Here is an 18625-nt window from a genome sequence, read left to right on the forward strand (position 1 = left end):
AACTAAACCTTTTTACAGTTTAAATATTCAGAAATGTCCATAACTTTTTTAATGTTTATTATAAAATATGAATTTATATTCCACAGTTTTTTAAAATATTAAAACATGATGATTTCACTAGTCTTGTTTGATTCCTTATGAAATCCAAAAAGGATAATGTTTAACTTTACTTTAAATGCAGATAATCCACCCCAATTATGCTAAATGAATCATTTTCCACCAAGAAATTGGATAAAAAGTTTCATTTTCACTTCACTGTACAGGAGGCCCTTATTTCCTGACAATTGAAAAATACCTAAGGCGGCGCTTATAGGGACAGGGGTGGTTAATAGGGATTATACGGTATAATTTAATTACCATTTGCAACTTCAATGAATTGTAGTAATTGAACAAAAATGAATCAACACCAAGATTTTGGATTATGGATTATTTTAAGTAGACTTTCCACAAGGAAATCGATGACAATCTTGGAAAAGGATAATGAACTAACAAAGTTCTGACTAAGCTAAATATATTAATTGTTTGCACCAATATGGAATTTTTTTTTATATGGTCCATCGGGTCCATAATTTTGAGTGAACCTGAGGGTTGGTATGTCAGATATGAACAGGCAGGCATCCATTCTTCTAATTTATAATCCAAGATTAATTTGTGTTTGAAATAGGTCCCTCTGTACTCTTCATGCTTTCAAATGTGTAATTTCATATACCCATTATTTAACATAAAATGATATAAATTGTAATCTGCACCATAAGACATATTTAAAAAAAAAATATTTGTATTTTAAATATGATATTAGACAAAGATACGTGTACATTGGTTGGCTAAAAAAACATTTCCCATCTGTTTAAAGTGTCCTTAAAAGGTTTTGCGGCCTGATATCTTTGACGCTTGCGTCAAGATTGTTTTCTTGTTTCTTGAATGAAATTATAAAGGAGGCCAGTTATGGCCAACAGGATAATTGATTAGTAACTGTTCAGCACAATGAGAAGCAATCATACTTACCTATGCCTCACTGCTCACACAGTTACCCAAACAATGGAAATTCTTATTTTGCTTAAAGTATTCAACAGCAGCAATGTAAGAATTTTCTATGATTTAGGTTGTATTTTTGGTAGTCAATAATACATATATGAATAGTCAAATACTTGCGACTTTTTGTTTATTTCTTTCAAAAAATGTTTTTGTAAAAAAACTACATACAAATAGCTTTATCAAGCTATTCTGAGTAGCTTAATAAAGCTACATAGCTTTTTAAAGCTATTTAGCTTAATCAAGAGATTGTGCTGGACCTGTCAGTGACTTAGCAAATCCTACATCAACACCAGTATATAAAAGCCCTTGAAACTGCAGAGCAACTTGACAGTACCTGTAGAAGACTTCTTTGAATTTAAGTAGCTAAACAGGGTAATAAAGTTTCTGAATTTCAAAATATAATATTAGCAAATTGGAACAGGACTACAATAATGCTTTGATATCATATGTACTAAGAGTGAAAAAAAGAATGCAGGATCTAAGAATCCATCTAATTCATTCTCAATAGATTACGCATGTAATTTTTAAAAATGTTTAAAGTTTTAAGTTTGGCTAACAGGTACTTCCAATTCCTTCAATTTCAGATCTTTATTAAATCCAGGAAACAGTTGTCTTGCTCCTTATAATGAGAAAAATCCATTCATCAATCAGTTAAAAGCTGGAAACTCAGACCGTCTGCAGAATATTATTAAATCTTTTAATTGCCAAGTTAAACTTCGATATTTACCCTGAATATTATTCAAATGACATTCAAATGAATGTGCAAACTATACAGTGAAGAACATAATTAAATTTATATAATTTCAAATATTAAATGGTACTCATATTAAACAATGTTTGAATTAAAAGTTGTCATTTTTATAAATAACAACATTTATACAAGTAATGTGTATTAATATTAAAAAAACATATCTTGTAAGTTGTTTATTGTTTTGTTTTATACTACAGTGAAATGTGACGTGACTTTTTATATGTGAAAAAGGTCGTTGCTAGAATGATTTTTGTCTTTTTTTTTTTTTTTTTTCGTCCTCCGACTTGACCTTTCTTGAAAAAAAATCCGTAAAACTAAAAATCAAATTATGGTCGCCTTATGAAAAAATTGCCATTGCAATGAAAAAAAAAATGGTAAAAAAGTAGGTGTTATTGGGATGGCAGCATCTCTAATACAAGGCATGACAGTTCACAAATTTTTTGGACTTTTTGGACTTGGGGATGGTCGGTACTCCAATGAGGAATTGACTAAACGAATTATGAGAGATGTAAATTATCATGATGTCAAAACTCCTATACAGTCTGTAGACTGTGTAATGATTGATGAAATATCCATGTTATCGTGGAAGATGTTTGAACAAGTAGAATATGTCTGCAGACATGTTCAAAGGGAGAGCAAGCCTTTTGGAGGCATACACTTTTTGAGGTGAGCTCTGGAATCTTTTGATTATGTTTGTTTTTCTGTTTCTCAAAGGACTCTGAAAATACAAGCTCCAGTTGTTCAGTAAGGCCACCTAAAATGTGAAACATAGGTAATCAGAGATTACAGAGCTCACCTCAATGAATGTTGTCTTTAAGTTAGGCAAAATCACACAATTAACGAACAAATGTGTACATCCAAAAATGCAAAATTTTATGCAATTTATGCAATCTGATACTTTGGAATAGACCTATATAAAAACTTCAAACTAGTTCTTCATCATGAAAATGTAATGAAATCGGTCTTGCCGACAGGACCGAAAGATTTCAAGAACTCTGGAAGAAAGCAAAATGGTGAGCGACAGTGAAGAATCAGACTTTTCTTGCGACAAAAACTTTGATGATGTTGGAAATTTTGACTTAGTAAACCTTCCAAGACGACAACAAATTGCACTTGAAAGGCAGTTCTGAAATATAGCTGGCGAAAGTGATGAGGATTTGGACTTTGAAGCTGAGGATGCATACAGGACCCTCGAGTTTGTTGACTGGGAGAAGACATAAAACAGAAGGGATATTCATCCATTTCGTGAGCGTGTTGGTCCCAATCCATGTTTTGAATGCTTCATGCAAAGCCAGAGTTTTTTCAAATGTTTTTTACAAAGGAATTATTTGAAAAAGTAGTGGAATATACCATCCTAAGCGCTGCAACAAAACAGACCACTGACCCAGAAAATCACAAGGGGTCTTGGACTGATGTAACCGTTTAACCCATTCCTCGCAATATACGACTGTGGTCGTTCTACTCTCACCTTGCGAGCTACCACTACAGTAGTAGTTTACATACCTGCATCAAACTTGGTCTTTAAATGCAATTGAAATGCCCAGATGTTTAAAACATTTTACAGACTAAGAAAAAGTGGGAAAAGACCTTGATCATGTGCATATAAAAGTGAAACTAGATAGTATTACTTATTTATGAGGGGAAAACCTGGTTAAAACAAAGAAAAATGGTGCTTCTGATGCGAACAAGATTTCAAATTGGCGGAGCGAGGTGAAGATTTGAGCGATGGTAGCAATATTGAGGCAGAATATGACGTAGAAGATGAGGATATGTTTTAGGGGATGTTTTAGTTGGTAATGTTGATCGTGAAGTTAATCAGGGAGACGTTGATGTTCGTTTTTTTAATCTTTTTGTTGTGAGGATAGTGATGATGATGAAGAATTTCTTGGCTTTCAGAATATTAAGTGAATGAAGGTAAATTTCGAACCCCTGATGCAGAATTGGTACAAAAACTTCGGTGGGGCCTTTGTAGAACACCCTGAAGAGGCATCGGCAGGTCAATACATTGAACTATTTTGGACAAATGAACTCAATGACAAAGTAAATGAAACAAACATTTACACTCACCAGAAACGTGAAAAAAAACCCTCCCCCATTTCCAGCAAAATGGACTCCAGTGGAGTCAAACGAAATGAGGGCATTTCTGGGACTGTGTTTTGCGATGGGCATACTGTGTCTCCCAGAAAAAACAGATTATTGGCGAAAAAATAAATCGCTATTCTGTACTTCATTTAATGAAAGATTATTATTATAATTTTATTTTTATATAAATAAATAATTTTCATCATATTTATTTTGTTGTATATATTTAAATCATGTCAATGCCTTTGGGTATTCTGTGTTATTGAGATATGCCTTATCTGGGCCTCATCTGTAGTTATTTATAACCCAGCCTCGTTTTCAGTTTCACCATCTTAGCATTCGTACCCATTTTGGAAACTTGATACAATTTTAATCAACTACCATCCTTGCATTTAAGAATTACTGCTAGATCATGATTTTTCAGTTATATTGACATCGGTTCTGTTTTCCTGTGAAACGATTTTATGTTTTCACGTTTTATTTTGTGACTTATTGAACTTTAACTATTGACCTAGAAGTTATGTCTATGGTTCAGCGAACAAGCAAACAAACAAACATAACCATGTCAAATAGTGATAATCCCAGTAACTGGACAGTCACCGAACTGAAGAAAAGGCTGTCAGATAATGGAATAAACATTAATGTGAATTTTAGTCACAGCATTCTCAAAAGGATTTATGTAGACAATGTTCTATCCGTTCAGGGTCAGCAAGCAGCTGCAGATGTCGATCGCAATCAAGGGAATCAATTATCTAACATTACCAATGTAATTCAAACTACCAATAATCGTGATATTTCTCACATGCGAAACCCTGTGTCATTTTCTGCACCTACACCTTCTGCAAGGCCTAGTACAATCGAGGGTACAAGCACTTCAAACATCAAAGTTTATCCAGAACAAGGAGTTCCAAGCGGTAGAAGTTCTGCTATTACCTCACTTCTTCCCAGCTCGACGCTTCCAACAACAACAGTTTCCACAGTATCTGCGATGTCAGAATCCGTCATTCGGAGTACTCTTCAGTTATGTCAACAGGCTATCACATCATTAACGCAGTCCAACAAAAACAGCGAAGCTAAGTACAGTCTTCAAACAGCCATGTCAACGAACGCTGGGACTCCTGCAGTGAATATTTCTGGAGTAGACATGGTTTCGCCAGATCTAAACATGTTGCTAATCCCCAACTACACAACCCCTTCCCAGAAAAAAATCAAAGAAAATGATGAATGCCTTATTGTTTTGGTGTACAAATATTACAAATTCTTTAAAAATGTTTCAACAGTCATGCATTCTTATTACTTGTTTGCTTCTTATGTGTTACCATGTACACTTTGCCACTGTCCTGGAGATAGATCAGTTTTGCTAACACATTGTTAAGTCGGTTGTCAGTCCCCATGATCCAATATGTGTTTTGTATATAATAAACTTAGAAAATGTAACATTGTTTGAGTTTTATATAAACAGGATAATGTCAAGGGATAGATTTCACCAAATATGGAGATATTTACACATCCAAAATAATGATGACCAACCACAGATTCCACACAAACTGTGGAAAGTTCGATGGTTCTTGGAATTCTTGGACAGGAAATCTGGTGAAATTTATATTCCACATGGAAATGTAACCATTGATGAATCAATGATAAAGTTTAAAGGAAGATTATCCTTTCGCCGGTACCTACCTGCTAAATCTATAAAATGGGGACTGAAAGTCTGGGCAATGGCAGAAAGCGACACTGGTTATTTGAGCAAGTTCCAGGTGTATACGGGTAGGTAGGGAAATCAGGAAAAGGGACTATCATATATAATGGTGATGGACTTGTGCAGAAATAGTTGTGATGGACTCCTGAATGATAGATCAGAACTGTGAGTGCAAAAATTTTTCCTCCAGAGAATGAACAAAGGTGTGTTGCGAGTGTTCGCTTTCTGGGCCGTAGGGACAGAAGAAAGGAGTCACAAAATTTGGGTGTCAGCAGTGTAACGTTCCAGTGCACTTCAAAAGCAGTTCAAAACAAATCATGAGAATGTTGAGAAAGTGAATTGTGTTCAGAAATTTGTGTTCATATGGATAATTTCTATGGACTTGTTTTTTTTTTCATAAATTTTATGTAAGTACATTTGAGTTTGAATTTTTAAAAATAGATATTACTTTTCTTTCATCATGTTCATTATCTGACAGTATATAAACTTTGACCAACAGATAGCTATACATGTATTAAAAATTGTTCTTAAATTCATTTTTTTTCTAGGTTATAGTAAATTTAAAGTGAAGCAAGTGAATCATGTTTATATCAAGAAATAATCCATTTTTAAGAAATGTAATAACTTTTTAATTCTTCAAGATAATACAATCAAACAACTTTCATTTCCGTTGTTAAAAAAATCTCAAGGACTTGCACAACAAAACTTTCACAATTAGCAGCTGCCATCCGAGGTTCAATCTGAGAAGATGCCACTCGTACAGCTACAAGAGGAAGGAAAGAATATGCCAGAAGTTTCAAAACGCCATCCAGGGGTACGGGAAGAAAACGGAAGTGAGAGAGCATAAATACAAGACAGGGCGAGATGTCACTGGGGACCCGTCGACCACATGGCGATGACATGCAACAGGACATCGCCGACAGTCACACACCAACGGGGGCCATCATCAATGTGGCCAGTCAGAGTCAGATTGACGGTCAGCCTCAGGGAAACGAAGCTACAAATCAGGAAGTGGGATTTCAGCTCTGAAAATCTCATTTGAATTTTAATGAACGCAAATAAATTTGTAGCCATACTGCACCATTTCAACAAAAAAGTTTCATATGAACAAATGTTTTAAATTGTGTTTTAATTTAATTTTACTAGACGATTTTATATCTTTTTTTACACGGTAGAAATTATTTTTTATCTGCGGCCAAAAAAAAAAAAAAGATTGGTTCTCAGGCCCCACCGCATTAAAGTTAAACCCACCACATATAAATTTTTTTGGTAAAATTTATCAGAGTATTTCAGAAATCGTTACTTTGTCATGACAGATTTTAAATTTAGAACGTCTAGATCTCTATCATGAAAGTGTTTTGAAATACAAACCATTAACTTATTATAGGACACCGCTCAAAATAGACTTAGATTTAATAAACATGCTTTGGTGCGGTGACGGAGAGTCATGGCACTGTTATCGTGTCAGATTACTTGTGGAGCCAATATTCTGATGCCTTGGAGTATAATTGGAAATTACAGCACCGATTTATATCTCTTGGAAATTTATTTAATGCTATTTGAGACGGTCACATTGGACCAGGATGGTGGACTTTTCCATCAAAGTACACAAGTTATGCATTTGAAGCATCGATTGGAATATCAAATGTCTTGATCTTGATTCTTTTCACAGAATGATATTGTCGGTTGGCATCAACGAAACTGTTAATTTGTATGGAAGATATGTCAGATTTAATCTTGTGGAAAATTCAGATGGAGTTAAGAGTGATGACAGACAAAATTCAGAATCAAGTCAAGGTAAGGCACAAAGTGCTTTTGATGATCTCATGATGGCACACAGGAAAATGATCTTAACCAAACCATACTCAGAAGATACAAAGATCTCAAACAATACGAGAGTGCTGTTCAATAAGATTCTGTGTATGATTCAGAAAGCAGGGTCTGCCATCATAAAACTTTGAGAATTCTCAAAAAAATTCTCAACTCAAGTTTTGAGAATTACTCAGCTGAGAATTTAAGAATAAAACAGAGTTTAAAGGGTAATGGAAATGCGTGACAATTCTTTTATATGTTTTAGAACGCGGCGAAATAAAACCAACAAAAAAAACCGCATCGAAATCGATGCACGATTAACGGAGTTATTGGAAAACCCAAATTCACACCTGAGCGACTTTGTGAATCGCGCGGTTTTGGCCCTTGGCACCCACAATGCAACAGTGTGACTTCACTACATGGACCGGCCATTTTGAAAACAAAGGAAATAGTAAATTTTCAAGGACATTTTTGGAGCTTTATATATATTTCTAGTAACTTTTGTGGACTTTTGTTGCATAGCGATCGTAGTATGTAGTGTTTAGTTTGTGTAAAATTAGTCTTTAGATTTTTTTTCATCGGATTTTTGTGACATTTTCGTGTAAACTGAGGATGTCGGAGACCCCCGTCCCCAGAGCAGATTCCAGAGGGAGACGATGTGTCGCGGGCGGCTGCAGCAACACAAAGATGGAGGGAATTAGCCTACACTACTTTCCCTTTGACAGGCCTGCCATTTTGCGAAGATGGACACAGTTTGTGCAGCAGTACAGACGAGATTGGAAGGGTCCCTCGAAGACGTCCACGTTGTGCTCCGTTCACTTCGCTGAGGATGCGTACCCTGCCAAGTACAGGATCATGGAGTCGATGGGAGTGACAGTATCCAGAAAGGACCTCAATAAGGATGCCCTTCCTACACGGCAGACGAAAGTGGACGAAATTTTATTTTTCTCAACTTTATTATGAGTCTGAGAATTTTGGATTTGAGAAAATTCTCAGACTTGAAAGCATTCTCAGACTTAAGTATGTTTTATAACGGCAGACCCCACAGGATCATGGCAACCCAACCCAAAAGGAGGAGACATGCAAAATCCTCAACAGCGGGACCATCCCCAACTACAGCACCCTCTCTGGACGCGACACCACCACCAGTACCTCTGGACGTGACACCACAAATAACAGCGCCAATTCCTCAAATGGAAAACATGATTAAGGAATGTATGCAACGGATGCTTCCAACCATTGAGGACACCTTTAAGCAATATATGAAAGACTACCATGAGGGATCACAAAGAAGGACCGGCAGTCAGCAAACAACTCCTTCGTTGTTACAAGAGATCACGTCGCCACCATCAGGGGTGGTGTGGTCCTGCAAGGATGGCAACTCATGTCCCCACCCTCACGTCTGCCAATATTGTGCAGGAAAGCATCCCCGCAAACAATGCCACAAATCCTGACGTTTCGGTCCAACCCTACAAAATAACAAAGATGCCTCAAAATCCACAGCAACCTACCCAGCCAAACAATAACGCAAGAGCGGTTTCCACAATAAAAGTCTCAGAATTTCCCAAGTATTTGCAAACATTTTTAATTGATGGCTTCACTTTTGGTTCAGGATTTAGTATACCATTTACAGGCAACCGTACCTTTAGACTCTCAAGAAATCTTTCATCTATTCGGGGTAAAGAACATATACTACATCAAAGAATTGACCAAGAGGTTCAAGCTGGACGAGTAGGTGGCCCATTTTCAACACCACCTTTTCCAAACATCCAGGTATCTCCATTAGGCCTAGTTCCTAAAAAATTTCCTGGAGAATTTCGTTTGATTCACCATCTGTCCTACCCTGACGGAGACCCCATTAATTCCCATATCCCTCTACAATTCTGCACAGTTCAATATCAGTCTATTGATACAGCAATTGCCATAATAAAACAATTGGGAAGAGGGTGCCTGCTGGCAAAAACAAACATAGAAAATGCCTATAAACAGGTCCCTATTCACCCAAACGATTTCGAACTGTTGGGGTTTAAAGTAGATGACAAGTTTTATTTCGACAAAACCCTCCAATTTGGTCTCAGTTATTCCTGCAACCTCTTCGAACAATTCAGTTCCGCTCTGCAATGGATTTTAGAAAACAAATTTGCAGTCTGTCATTGTGTTCACATTCTCGATGATTTTCTTTTCATTGGTCCAGCCAAATCGTCAAAATGCTACAGCGCCCTTATAGCCTTTTACACCCTTGCAAGAGATATTGGACTACCCATCAAAGCAGAAAAAACTGTGTATCCAACTACAACCCTAACTTTCCTAGGACTAGAGTTAGACTCGATGAAGTTCGAAGTTAGGCTTCCTGAGGACAAATTGGTTCGGTTGAAAGCTGAAATACTTCAATTTCAATCTTAATCCTCAGCTACCCTTAAATAAGTCCAATCATTAATACTAAATTTCGCATGCAAGGTCATCCCTTACACATTCATCTCTGGAATCAGGTACAACATTAATACACACCCTCACAGACTGTTTATGGTATATAGATCCCTTCTCACACAGAATGGAAGAAAGACACTGTAATCTCCCTCTCATATTTGAACATCTCGCAGGTTTCAATAACCAAGCTAGACACAAGCACAAGAAAGAAGATATCAGATATCCTGCCTTGCAGTCTCATGTAGCCAAATTAGAGTTAGCTTTAGAGAGTACATTTCTTAATGGGCCTCTGTGGTATTCCATCAAGAAAGCTTTGTGTGAATTGTCGGAAATGTGTAACAAATACTGTATCTATTTGAAAGATGATGCTTAAAGATCCAGTGAAAATACAGAACAGATGTTTCCTGTAAGAAATCGAGAACACACAGTCTTTAAAAATCTTGTATCCAAAGTATATTTTCTGCCCAACTGTGATGTCACGATACAGAATTGACAGATCATTTATTAACTGCTGATTTCTATGTCCCACTATGCACTGATGAATACACTCCTGTGGATACATGCAAGCACAGGTATTATTTGGAAAATATTTATCATTTTTGGAACGGACACTACAGATGAGCATAGACCTTCTCAGATGTGCCAAGTGACCCGCATTCGGTGAGTCACACCCGCAAAACTGACTATTCACCGGCAACTCATGTTAACCCATGGCAGGTCATCATTTTCACCAGCAAAACCGATCGTCCCCATTTTTTAACCCAATTTCTGGTAAATAATCCGAAGAGATATAAATCTAATTTATTCTCAATTTTCGACACCAGATGGTGCCTTTAAAATGGAAACGGAAGTGTAAAAAATACCATGAATACAGCCAGTGGCTATGTTTTTTAAACAATCATTACAGTGTATGAGCTGTGATCACCAGAAAACAGGTAATTATTTGTTAGAGAGTTAACAATCAGTTTGAAAATGTCTTAGGTAAGGAAAAGATATGATGAGCTTACAGATGAGGTCACGGACTACCAACTTATGGCAGATGCTGAACTACCAGATAGAACATCAGTTGAGAGATATTGGGGAGAATTAGCTGAAATGCAGGACACATTCACCAAGATTTCCTTGTTTAAGCAAGTTTGCGATGGTGCGTACCCTGTTTGTGATACTCATACAGATAAAGCTCCCTTGAAATGTAATATTTGGAAAGAAAGAAATGCCCCCCCAAAAAAGAAAGACAAATGACTATTTTTGTGTTAATTGAAATATCTGATGTTATTCAGTATAAATATTATTAATTTCAGTAATACCGTACAATCCTATTAACCGCCCCGGGCGCTTAGAAAATTGCAAAAAGGAGGCGGTTATTTTGGTATTCTCTTAGTAATATTTCATATCATATTTTAACTTCAAAAATATTTTGGAAAAAGAAAATAAATTCAAAGAATCTCCAAAATAAGTACTAACTTTACTTTAAATGAAGATCATCCACCCAAAGTGTGCTAAATGAATCATTTTCCATCAAAAAATTGGAAAATAAACAAGTTTCATTTTCAATTCATTCAAATTTTTGCAGAATTTTGATACGATTCTAGTCTTTCTAGATAATTTTAATTACTGAACAGGGCTCCCGTATTTCCAGACAATTGAAAAAGACCTAAGGGGGGCGCTTATAGGGGCAGGGGCGGTTAATAGGGATTATACGGTAAGTGTGCAGTTTTGCATAAAGTCACAATCTTTTTCAACAGATGCATCCAGTGTAAACATTTCACTTGATTGGTCAATTAATTATCATTATTGACATGGAAAAAGTCTGTTGCACTAGCAACCAATCAGGGATTAAAAAAAACTTCCAGCTGTAAAGCTTGTAGTTAGAAGGCATGTACTATTTAATACTTTGAGCACAGCTGTCATCATAGGTTATGACGTAATGCAAAATTGAACACTTTGACTGAAATTGTTAATATGAAAACGATATTTTGAAAATAATAATTAAAAAAAAATTGCCTGCCTCATTTGATTTTCTAAAGGATGGCCTGAGAACCAATTTTTTTTTTTTTGCTTGGCCTGGATTTTAAAGTTAGATAAATCTAACATTTTTAAAATATATTTTTTGTGCATGCATGATTAAATAAATTAATTTTTTTGGTTAGTTAAAGCTGACATTTTTTTAATATAGTTAATCATGTTTATAGTGAAGTGGATATCGTTGAACTATTTAGATTTCTGTCATTTTAGGTCATTATACAACTTAGCCAAGTATTAACATTCGCATCTACAAGTACTAGTCCCTAAATCCCCAAGAACATTTACACATTAGATACGGCCTTTGCCCACATTTCAACATCAGTGGCCACTTCATTAGAACAAATGTCAGAACTGCAGAGATTCTGGCTGAGTCCCTTCCTCTGGTGAAGACAATTTTGCCATACTTTAGCAGCAAATCAATGGTGAATGCAGGTAAGGACGTCAATCTGACATCACTGCTAGCCTAATCCCTTATTACACACCTTCCTAAGGGAAAGATGAAAATAAGAAGCCAGAAAAGACTTTTGCATTTGCTAACTATTAAGAAATTTATTAAGGCTTTCCAGATTTACAATAAGAAACACCTCAAGAAGACAAAAACTAAATATGAACGAACAAGATATCATTGATATGGCTACATATTATCCAGGAAAGGAGTTCTCCAAAAACCTTTGTCAACTCAGGCTCACGGCCACCAAATTGAAGGAATAACTGTTCCCATTTTTTTCTCGTTTCATGATGTGATCAATTGAGTGGCTTACATGATAATTTGCATAAACGCCTTCAGCATGTTCCCCCTAAACTTTAAAACTAAAAAAAGGAAGCAGTTATAACTGTTCAGTCTTTTATGCGTCACTGTCTAGACCAAAGGAAATAAAGAAAAATGAAGAAGTCAGCTTGCATTAATTGTATACAGAGTCGATTTAAAGCTTACCATGTCATGAGTCAGACTCAAAAAAAATACCTTACTCTTAAAGAAGCAGCTAAGACCATACAGGCCTGCTACAAAGGCAAGAGAACCAGAGGCCTGTACAAAAGAACCAGTCTATAGTGCTGCTTCAGGCTGCATCCAAAGGGTTTCTAGTCAGAAGCCAGTTAAAGGGATACCATGCCCTTATAAAACAGGTATATGGGACAAATTATCATTTTATATAAATATATATCTATATATATTATATTATTTTAAAAACAGCATAATCAAATTCTGATGATAGCAAGATGTGTTTGAAACATTGATGCTCCCATAGGGTAGCTTAAGGCAAGGGTTGAAGTGTCTGAGATGCTACAGTGCTCAAATCAATGTGCATATACAATGCAAAATAACACACTGATATTCATCTCTAGAAAATTATATACTTTTATATAGAGAAGATGAATGCATTTGTGGAAGGAACCAATTACACTAGATTGCTGGGTCAAACGAACACAGCTGATCTATTTTATGCCCCAAGATCATGATTTTTTTTAACTGAACACCTAGAGGAAGCCATGACAGGACAGCATTTCAATTCAAAATGGACAGAGGAAATGTGGGACATGTTTGTCAAGAAACTAATATATATGTTTGCAGTAAAAGAGCGTGAAAAAAATGCATCCCGTCCATCTACATCAAAGTGGACAGAGGTAAATAAAAGTGAAATGAAGGAATTTATTGGACTTAGTTTTGCAATGCATGTGATGCAAATGCATAGCGTGATGACTGAGAACAATAAATGACTTTTCACATTGTCCTTTGGAAGAGTTATGCCACAAGAATGTCATGCAGATATGAAAATACCTTGAAACAAATTATCAGCAACAGAATAAATGGTTGTTCTGCACTTCCTTTAACAGTCAGAAAAAGAAATGCAACCGCAAATTTAAACAAGCAAGCAACCTCAAGAGGCACAATGAACTTCAACATAATCTGATTGTAACCAGATACTACTACTGCGATATTTTTAAAAAATCTTACTGTTGTAAAGATATAATTCAACGGCATTTCGCTTAAGATTATCCACATACAGATTTTAAGAAACCTTGACATTCACTAGCACCAATCCTAGAGAAATGGCTGAAAAACCAAAGGAATGGAAATGCCCTTTTGAAAGCCGATCAAGAACCATGAAAAAACCAATCTTTAGAATATTACCAGGCTACCAGCCAACAAACCAAAATTTAATCATCCCACACAATCAACATCCACAGAAACTGTCTGCTTAGATGAGCTTCCACCAGGATGGACTATTTAATTAATTATACTACACAAATATTCCATGCATTATATTGTAAATCATACATAACTTTTTATTTACAATGTCAAAGAATTAAAGGAGGTATAAAAATAATGTAAATCCAATATGCATGCCGTACAAATCTCCCGCATTTTATTTGTTTATAGCAACATCATCCGCATTTTTTACTTCAGAAGATAATATGTAAATCCAATCAGCTTGCTGTATAAATCTTTCACAATTTTATTTGCTTATAGCAACATCATTTGCATTTTTTACTTCAGTAGATAATATTTTTGTATAATTGTGCATTCTCATGATGTGTTGGTGTTCTGTTTGTTTTATTTAATTAAGTCATGAAAGGAGACAGATTTCAAAAATCTGGAAATATCTGCATGTCCAAAACAATGATAACCAACTAGAAATTCAAGAAAAAATGCCAGGGTTGAACCATTACCAGATGTCATAACTCTACATCTGAAACTGTATTGAGATTGAATATATTGAGATTGAAACTGAGCTTGTCTTAGTTTTATTACCCAAGGGCCAGGATGTTATTTAACCCATTGTGCATGTGATACGACCTCAGTTGTAGTCTACCTTTTCACCCGAAATACTACTGTAACTGCAGGTGTAGTCAACACACCTCTTCTCATTTTAACAACTTGAAGATCTCTATCCGAATGCATTTGAGTAAGATTAAGATTTCTACTGCTCACGCGACATGTGCAATTTAAGAGAATTTGTTGCAGAATTTTATTGCTCTTAACACTGAGAATGACAATTTTAGACTTCATAAACATTAATTTGATGTACAGTTTCTTTGTGAAGGAGTTCTGACTTTTGTTCGCATGACTCGCAGACCCAAATTTACGACAGTTGATCCGCCTTCCCAGATCGTTTTTATACAGATTGGAGGAAATGTCCTAGATAATACCTATCTAGGCTGTAGACACCTTGTTGAGGAAAATCCAGTTATGCAAATTACTTGGTTCTGGGATCTGGAGTGCGCCATGTTTGTATCACTCCCGGGTTGTCGAGGCTAATCGCTGTCTACAGAATTGGGCCTTCTCTCTTGACCATAACTCGTTTCATCATCATGGTTTCTGGAAGGACTTATCATTCCTAAGTACAGATGGCGTACACATCAGGTATTCCTGCACCAGCAGATGAGAATTACCTTCAAAGTGTAGAGAGGGTCAACTTGCGAGCCTCTCGATCCATTTTATTCATTTTTTTATTAATATGCATGTGACAATTAATGCATTGCTGCATGCAAATCCATTTCATATAGCATTAGAAAACCATGATAACATTCACAGCATTATACTGTAGATTCCTAATTATACGCTAGATATAAAATTTCCGAGTAATTTCAACAGAAGAAAAAGTCACGAAAAAATATTACTCGCTATTATTTTTATGGTGGTTAAGTCTATGTATCATAATTATCACAATTTGACATTTAAGAGTCAGTTCGCGATAAAAAGTACTCACGAAAAATAAGGAATTTACAGTAATAAATTACTTGAATATGCTACATGAACTCAAAGTTACTCATTATTGCCACCAAAGAAAAGGCAAGAGTCTGGGGCTAGTGGGCAGACTCCTAAGAGAAAGAGGAAACTGAAGTCAACGAATGACGATTCACTACCCACAATTGATTATGACAAACTGACAGAAGCAATACTGAAGAAGCAGGGTCAGGTGACCAGAACAGACAACAGGGAAATTCAAGTATCTCCAGGGCCTAATAGGTCTCTGACACGCCACAACAAGTGCCTTCAGCAACTTAATTTCTGTCTTCTGATTGGCTGATATAAAGTCTACTATTGTGTTAACCCATTTCCTTTGTGGTACAACTGTAGTCGTCATGTGCGCTATCTTCGGAGTACCACTACAGTCGTTGTTTTCAAATAAGCGTCTAAGAGGGTCTTGAATTACTACGTTAAAGCCCTATATAAATAAAACGTTTGCATGATTTAGACAGTGGAAATTTCCTTTGCTCATGTGTATTAGAAATGAAACTTTCCATCCACGTCTTGGAAATGTATTCAGAAAAATTGGTGGTGCAACAGTTGAGCATTAGGAAGAGGTGTCAGCCGGACAGTACTTTGAATTATTTTGGACTAACAAACTTTTAGTCTAAGAAACAAACAATTATGCCCAACAAGAACGAGAGAAAAACCCATCCCCTCTGTTTGCTCCAAAATGGACGCCCGTTGACATGATGGACATTAACTTAAAGGGGTTTTTAGCCCTATGTTTTGCTATGGGCATCCTCAGATTACCAGACAAAGCTGACTACTGGATGAAAAACAAATGGATGTATGTTATAAATTTCAACCGAGTGATGTCCAGGGACAGATTTTTCTTGATCTGGAGATTCCTCCATGTGCAGAATAATGAGATTCAGCCAGACATACCCGACAATCTGTGGGAGATACGTTATCTCTTGGAGTTTCTAAAAAAAAAGTTCGGAGAAATGTATGTGCCCTATGGGACGCGACGGTAGATGAGATAAGATTATCATTTCGGCAATTCCTACCCCCAAAGCCAGTCAAATGGGGAGTGAAATGAGAATGTTGAAAAAGTGAATTGTGTTCAGGAATGTGTGTTCATATGGATAATTCTGTGGACTTATTGTTTTCTTTTCATAAATTTTATGTAAGTACATTGAAGTTTGAACTTTTTAAAATAGATATTTCTTTTTATTCAGTATCTAACAGTATAAACACTTTAAACAGCAGGCCTGGGGGCCATAAAACTTAGATGAGCTCACTTTTGATCTCAGTCTCACTTTTTCACTATATATTCCTTTGGTAAAAGTGAGACTGAGATCAAAAGTGAGCTCGTCTAAGTTTTATGGCCCCCAGGCCAGATTGTTATAGTTAAAATTTGTTGATAAAATAATATATTTCTTGGTTATAGTAAATTTGAAGCAAAGCAAACAAATGATGTTTATATCAAGAAATACTCCATTTCAAGAAATCTAATTATTTTTTTTTTCCTTCAAGACATTTTTATTCTGTAAACTTTATTTGAAGAAGCAGAAATAGTTATTTTATGAATTCATGCAAAAAAAAAAAAAATGTGCTGTTTACATCCACTTTTTTGAGTAAAATGCATGTAAACAAAAATAATTTGAAAAAAAAATAGTGTTTACAAATTTTCTTTTATTTACTCAAAGTATTATTGAGGATAATATTGCTACTTCATTCTGAAAATTATACTGTAAGCTGGAGAATTTTTTTACAGCTTTTAGAAAATATATACTTACGAAAGCCATGAAGGGACACGTCGATTTTTCAAAAAAGTAAAAATTCATTTGAGATCTCAAAATTACACAATCCGTTCCCACGGATTACCTATTCGTTCCCTTGATTTATAATTCAAGATCTCGAAATACACAATCCGTTCCCATGGATTATCAATTCATTCTCACAGATTATCAATTCGTTCCCTCAAATAACAAAATCCACTATCTCGGATTGTAATTCATTCTCTCAGTTTAAAAAATTCGTTCCCTCGGAATGTAAACCCTTCTCATGATTTCATTCATATCAGCTATCTGTAAATATCGGATACGGCAATACGTGTTTAATGAATAGAATATTGTAGGTGTTTAGATCCTACCTTTTATATTACATATTACGGTCCAAAATGAGAAAATAACATGAACATGACTCAAATCTATATTCTAGTATTGATATTTATATAAAAAGTCCTGGTTTGTGTTTTACGTGTTTATAAGAATAAATGAAAGTCCTATATATTAAACATGGCTCCTGTGTAATTGTTTTTTATCTAAATAAATATACGTTGATTTAGTTATAAAAGAGGTTCGGAACGACCGCGGTTGCTGAAACAAAATACATGAATCGCATTAATTGATTCATATAGTTGGATTTGAATGTATCAAACATTACATATATATGTAACAAGAGGCCCAGGGGCCACAGCGCTCACCTGAGCACATCGGGCTTGAATTTACTCCCCCCCCCTTCCAGACGTTCATCATTTGAACAAACTAGAATCTACACTACCTGAGGATGATTCCATATAAATACCCCGGATATCACTAATCATAGCTTTGAAGTACTTGAAAAGAAGATTTTAAAAGGTTTCCCTATATATCCCTATGTAAAACTTGGGTCGGACATTTTGGCCCCACCCTATCCCCAGGGCCGGGGGTCATGATTTGAAAAAACTTGAGTCTACACTACCTGAGGATGGCTTCCCTATCAGTTTCATCTTTCCTGGCCCAGTGGTAATTGAGAAGGATTTTTAAAGATATTTCCAATATATTCCTATGTAAAACTTGGGTCGGCCATTTTGGCCCCACCCTTGCCCCGGGGGTCATGATTTGAACAAACTTGAATCTACACTACCTGAGGATGCTTCCAAATGAGTTTCATCTTTCCTGGCCCAGCGGTTCTGGAGAAGAAGATTTTTTAAAAATGCCATTAATTTTTAACAAAGTCATGATTATCCCCCCTTGGAAAAGGGTGTGGCCCTTCATTTGAACAAACTTGAATCCCCTTCACCCAAGGATACTTTGTGCCAAGTTTGGTTGAAATT

The 18625-nt window shown here is 35.8% G+C and overlaps 1 protein-coding gene across 1 annotated transcript; it reads left to right on the forward strand.

Annotated features, from left to right (window-relative positions):
• The first annotated feature begins 6171 nt into the window (after positions 1-6171).
• On the forward strand, positions 6172-10195 carry LOC134282380 (uncharacterized). Its single transcript, XM_062764778.1, has 2 exons — positions 6172-7506; positions 9837-10195. The coding sequence occupies exons 1-2, from the start codon at positions 7241-7243 to the stop codon at positions 10177-10179; spliced, it is 609 nt and encodes a 202-aa protein (XP_062620762.1). The 5' UTR covers positions 6172-7240; the 3' UTR covers positions 10180-10195.
• The last annotated feature ends 8430 nt before the right edge of the window (positions 10196-18625 follow it).

The sequence above is a fragment of the Saccostrea cucullata genome, unplaced genomic scaffold, assembly GCF_032062105.1.
Source record: "Saccostrea cucullata isolate Sc308-1 unplaced genomic scaffold, CSIRO_AGI_Scuc_v1 ctg312, whole genome shotgun sequence".
NCBI lineage: Eukaryota > Metazoa > Mollusca > Bivalvia > Ostreida > Ostreidae > Saccostrea > Saccostrea cuccullata.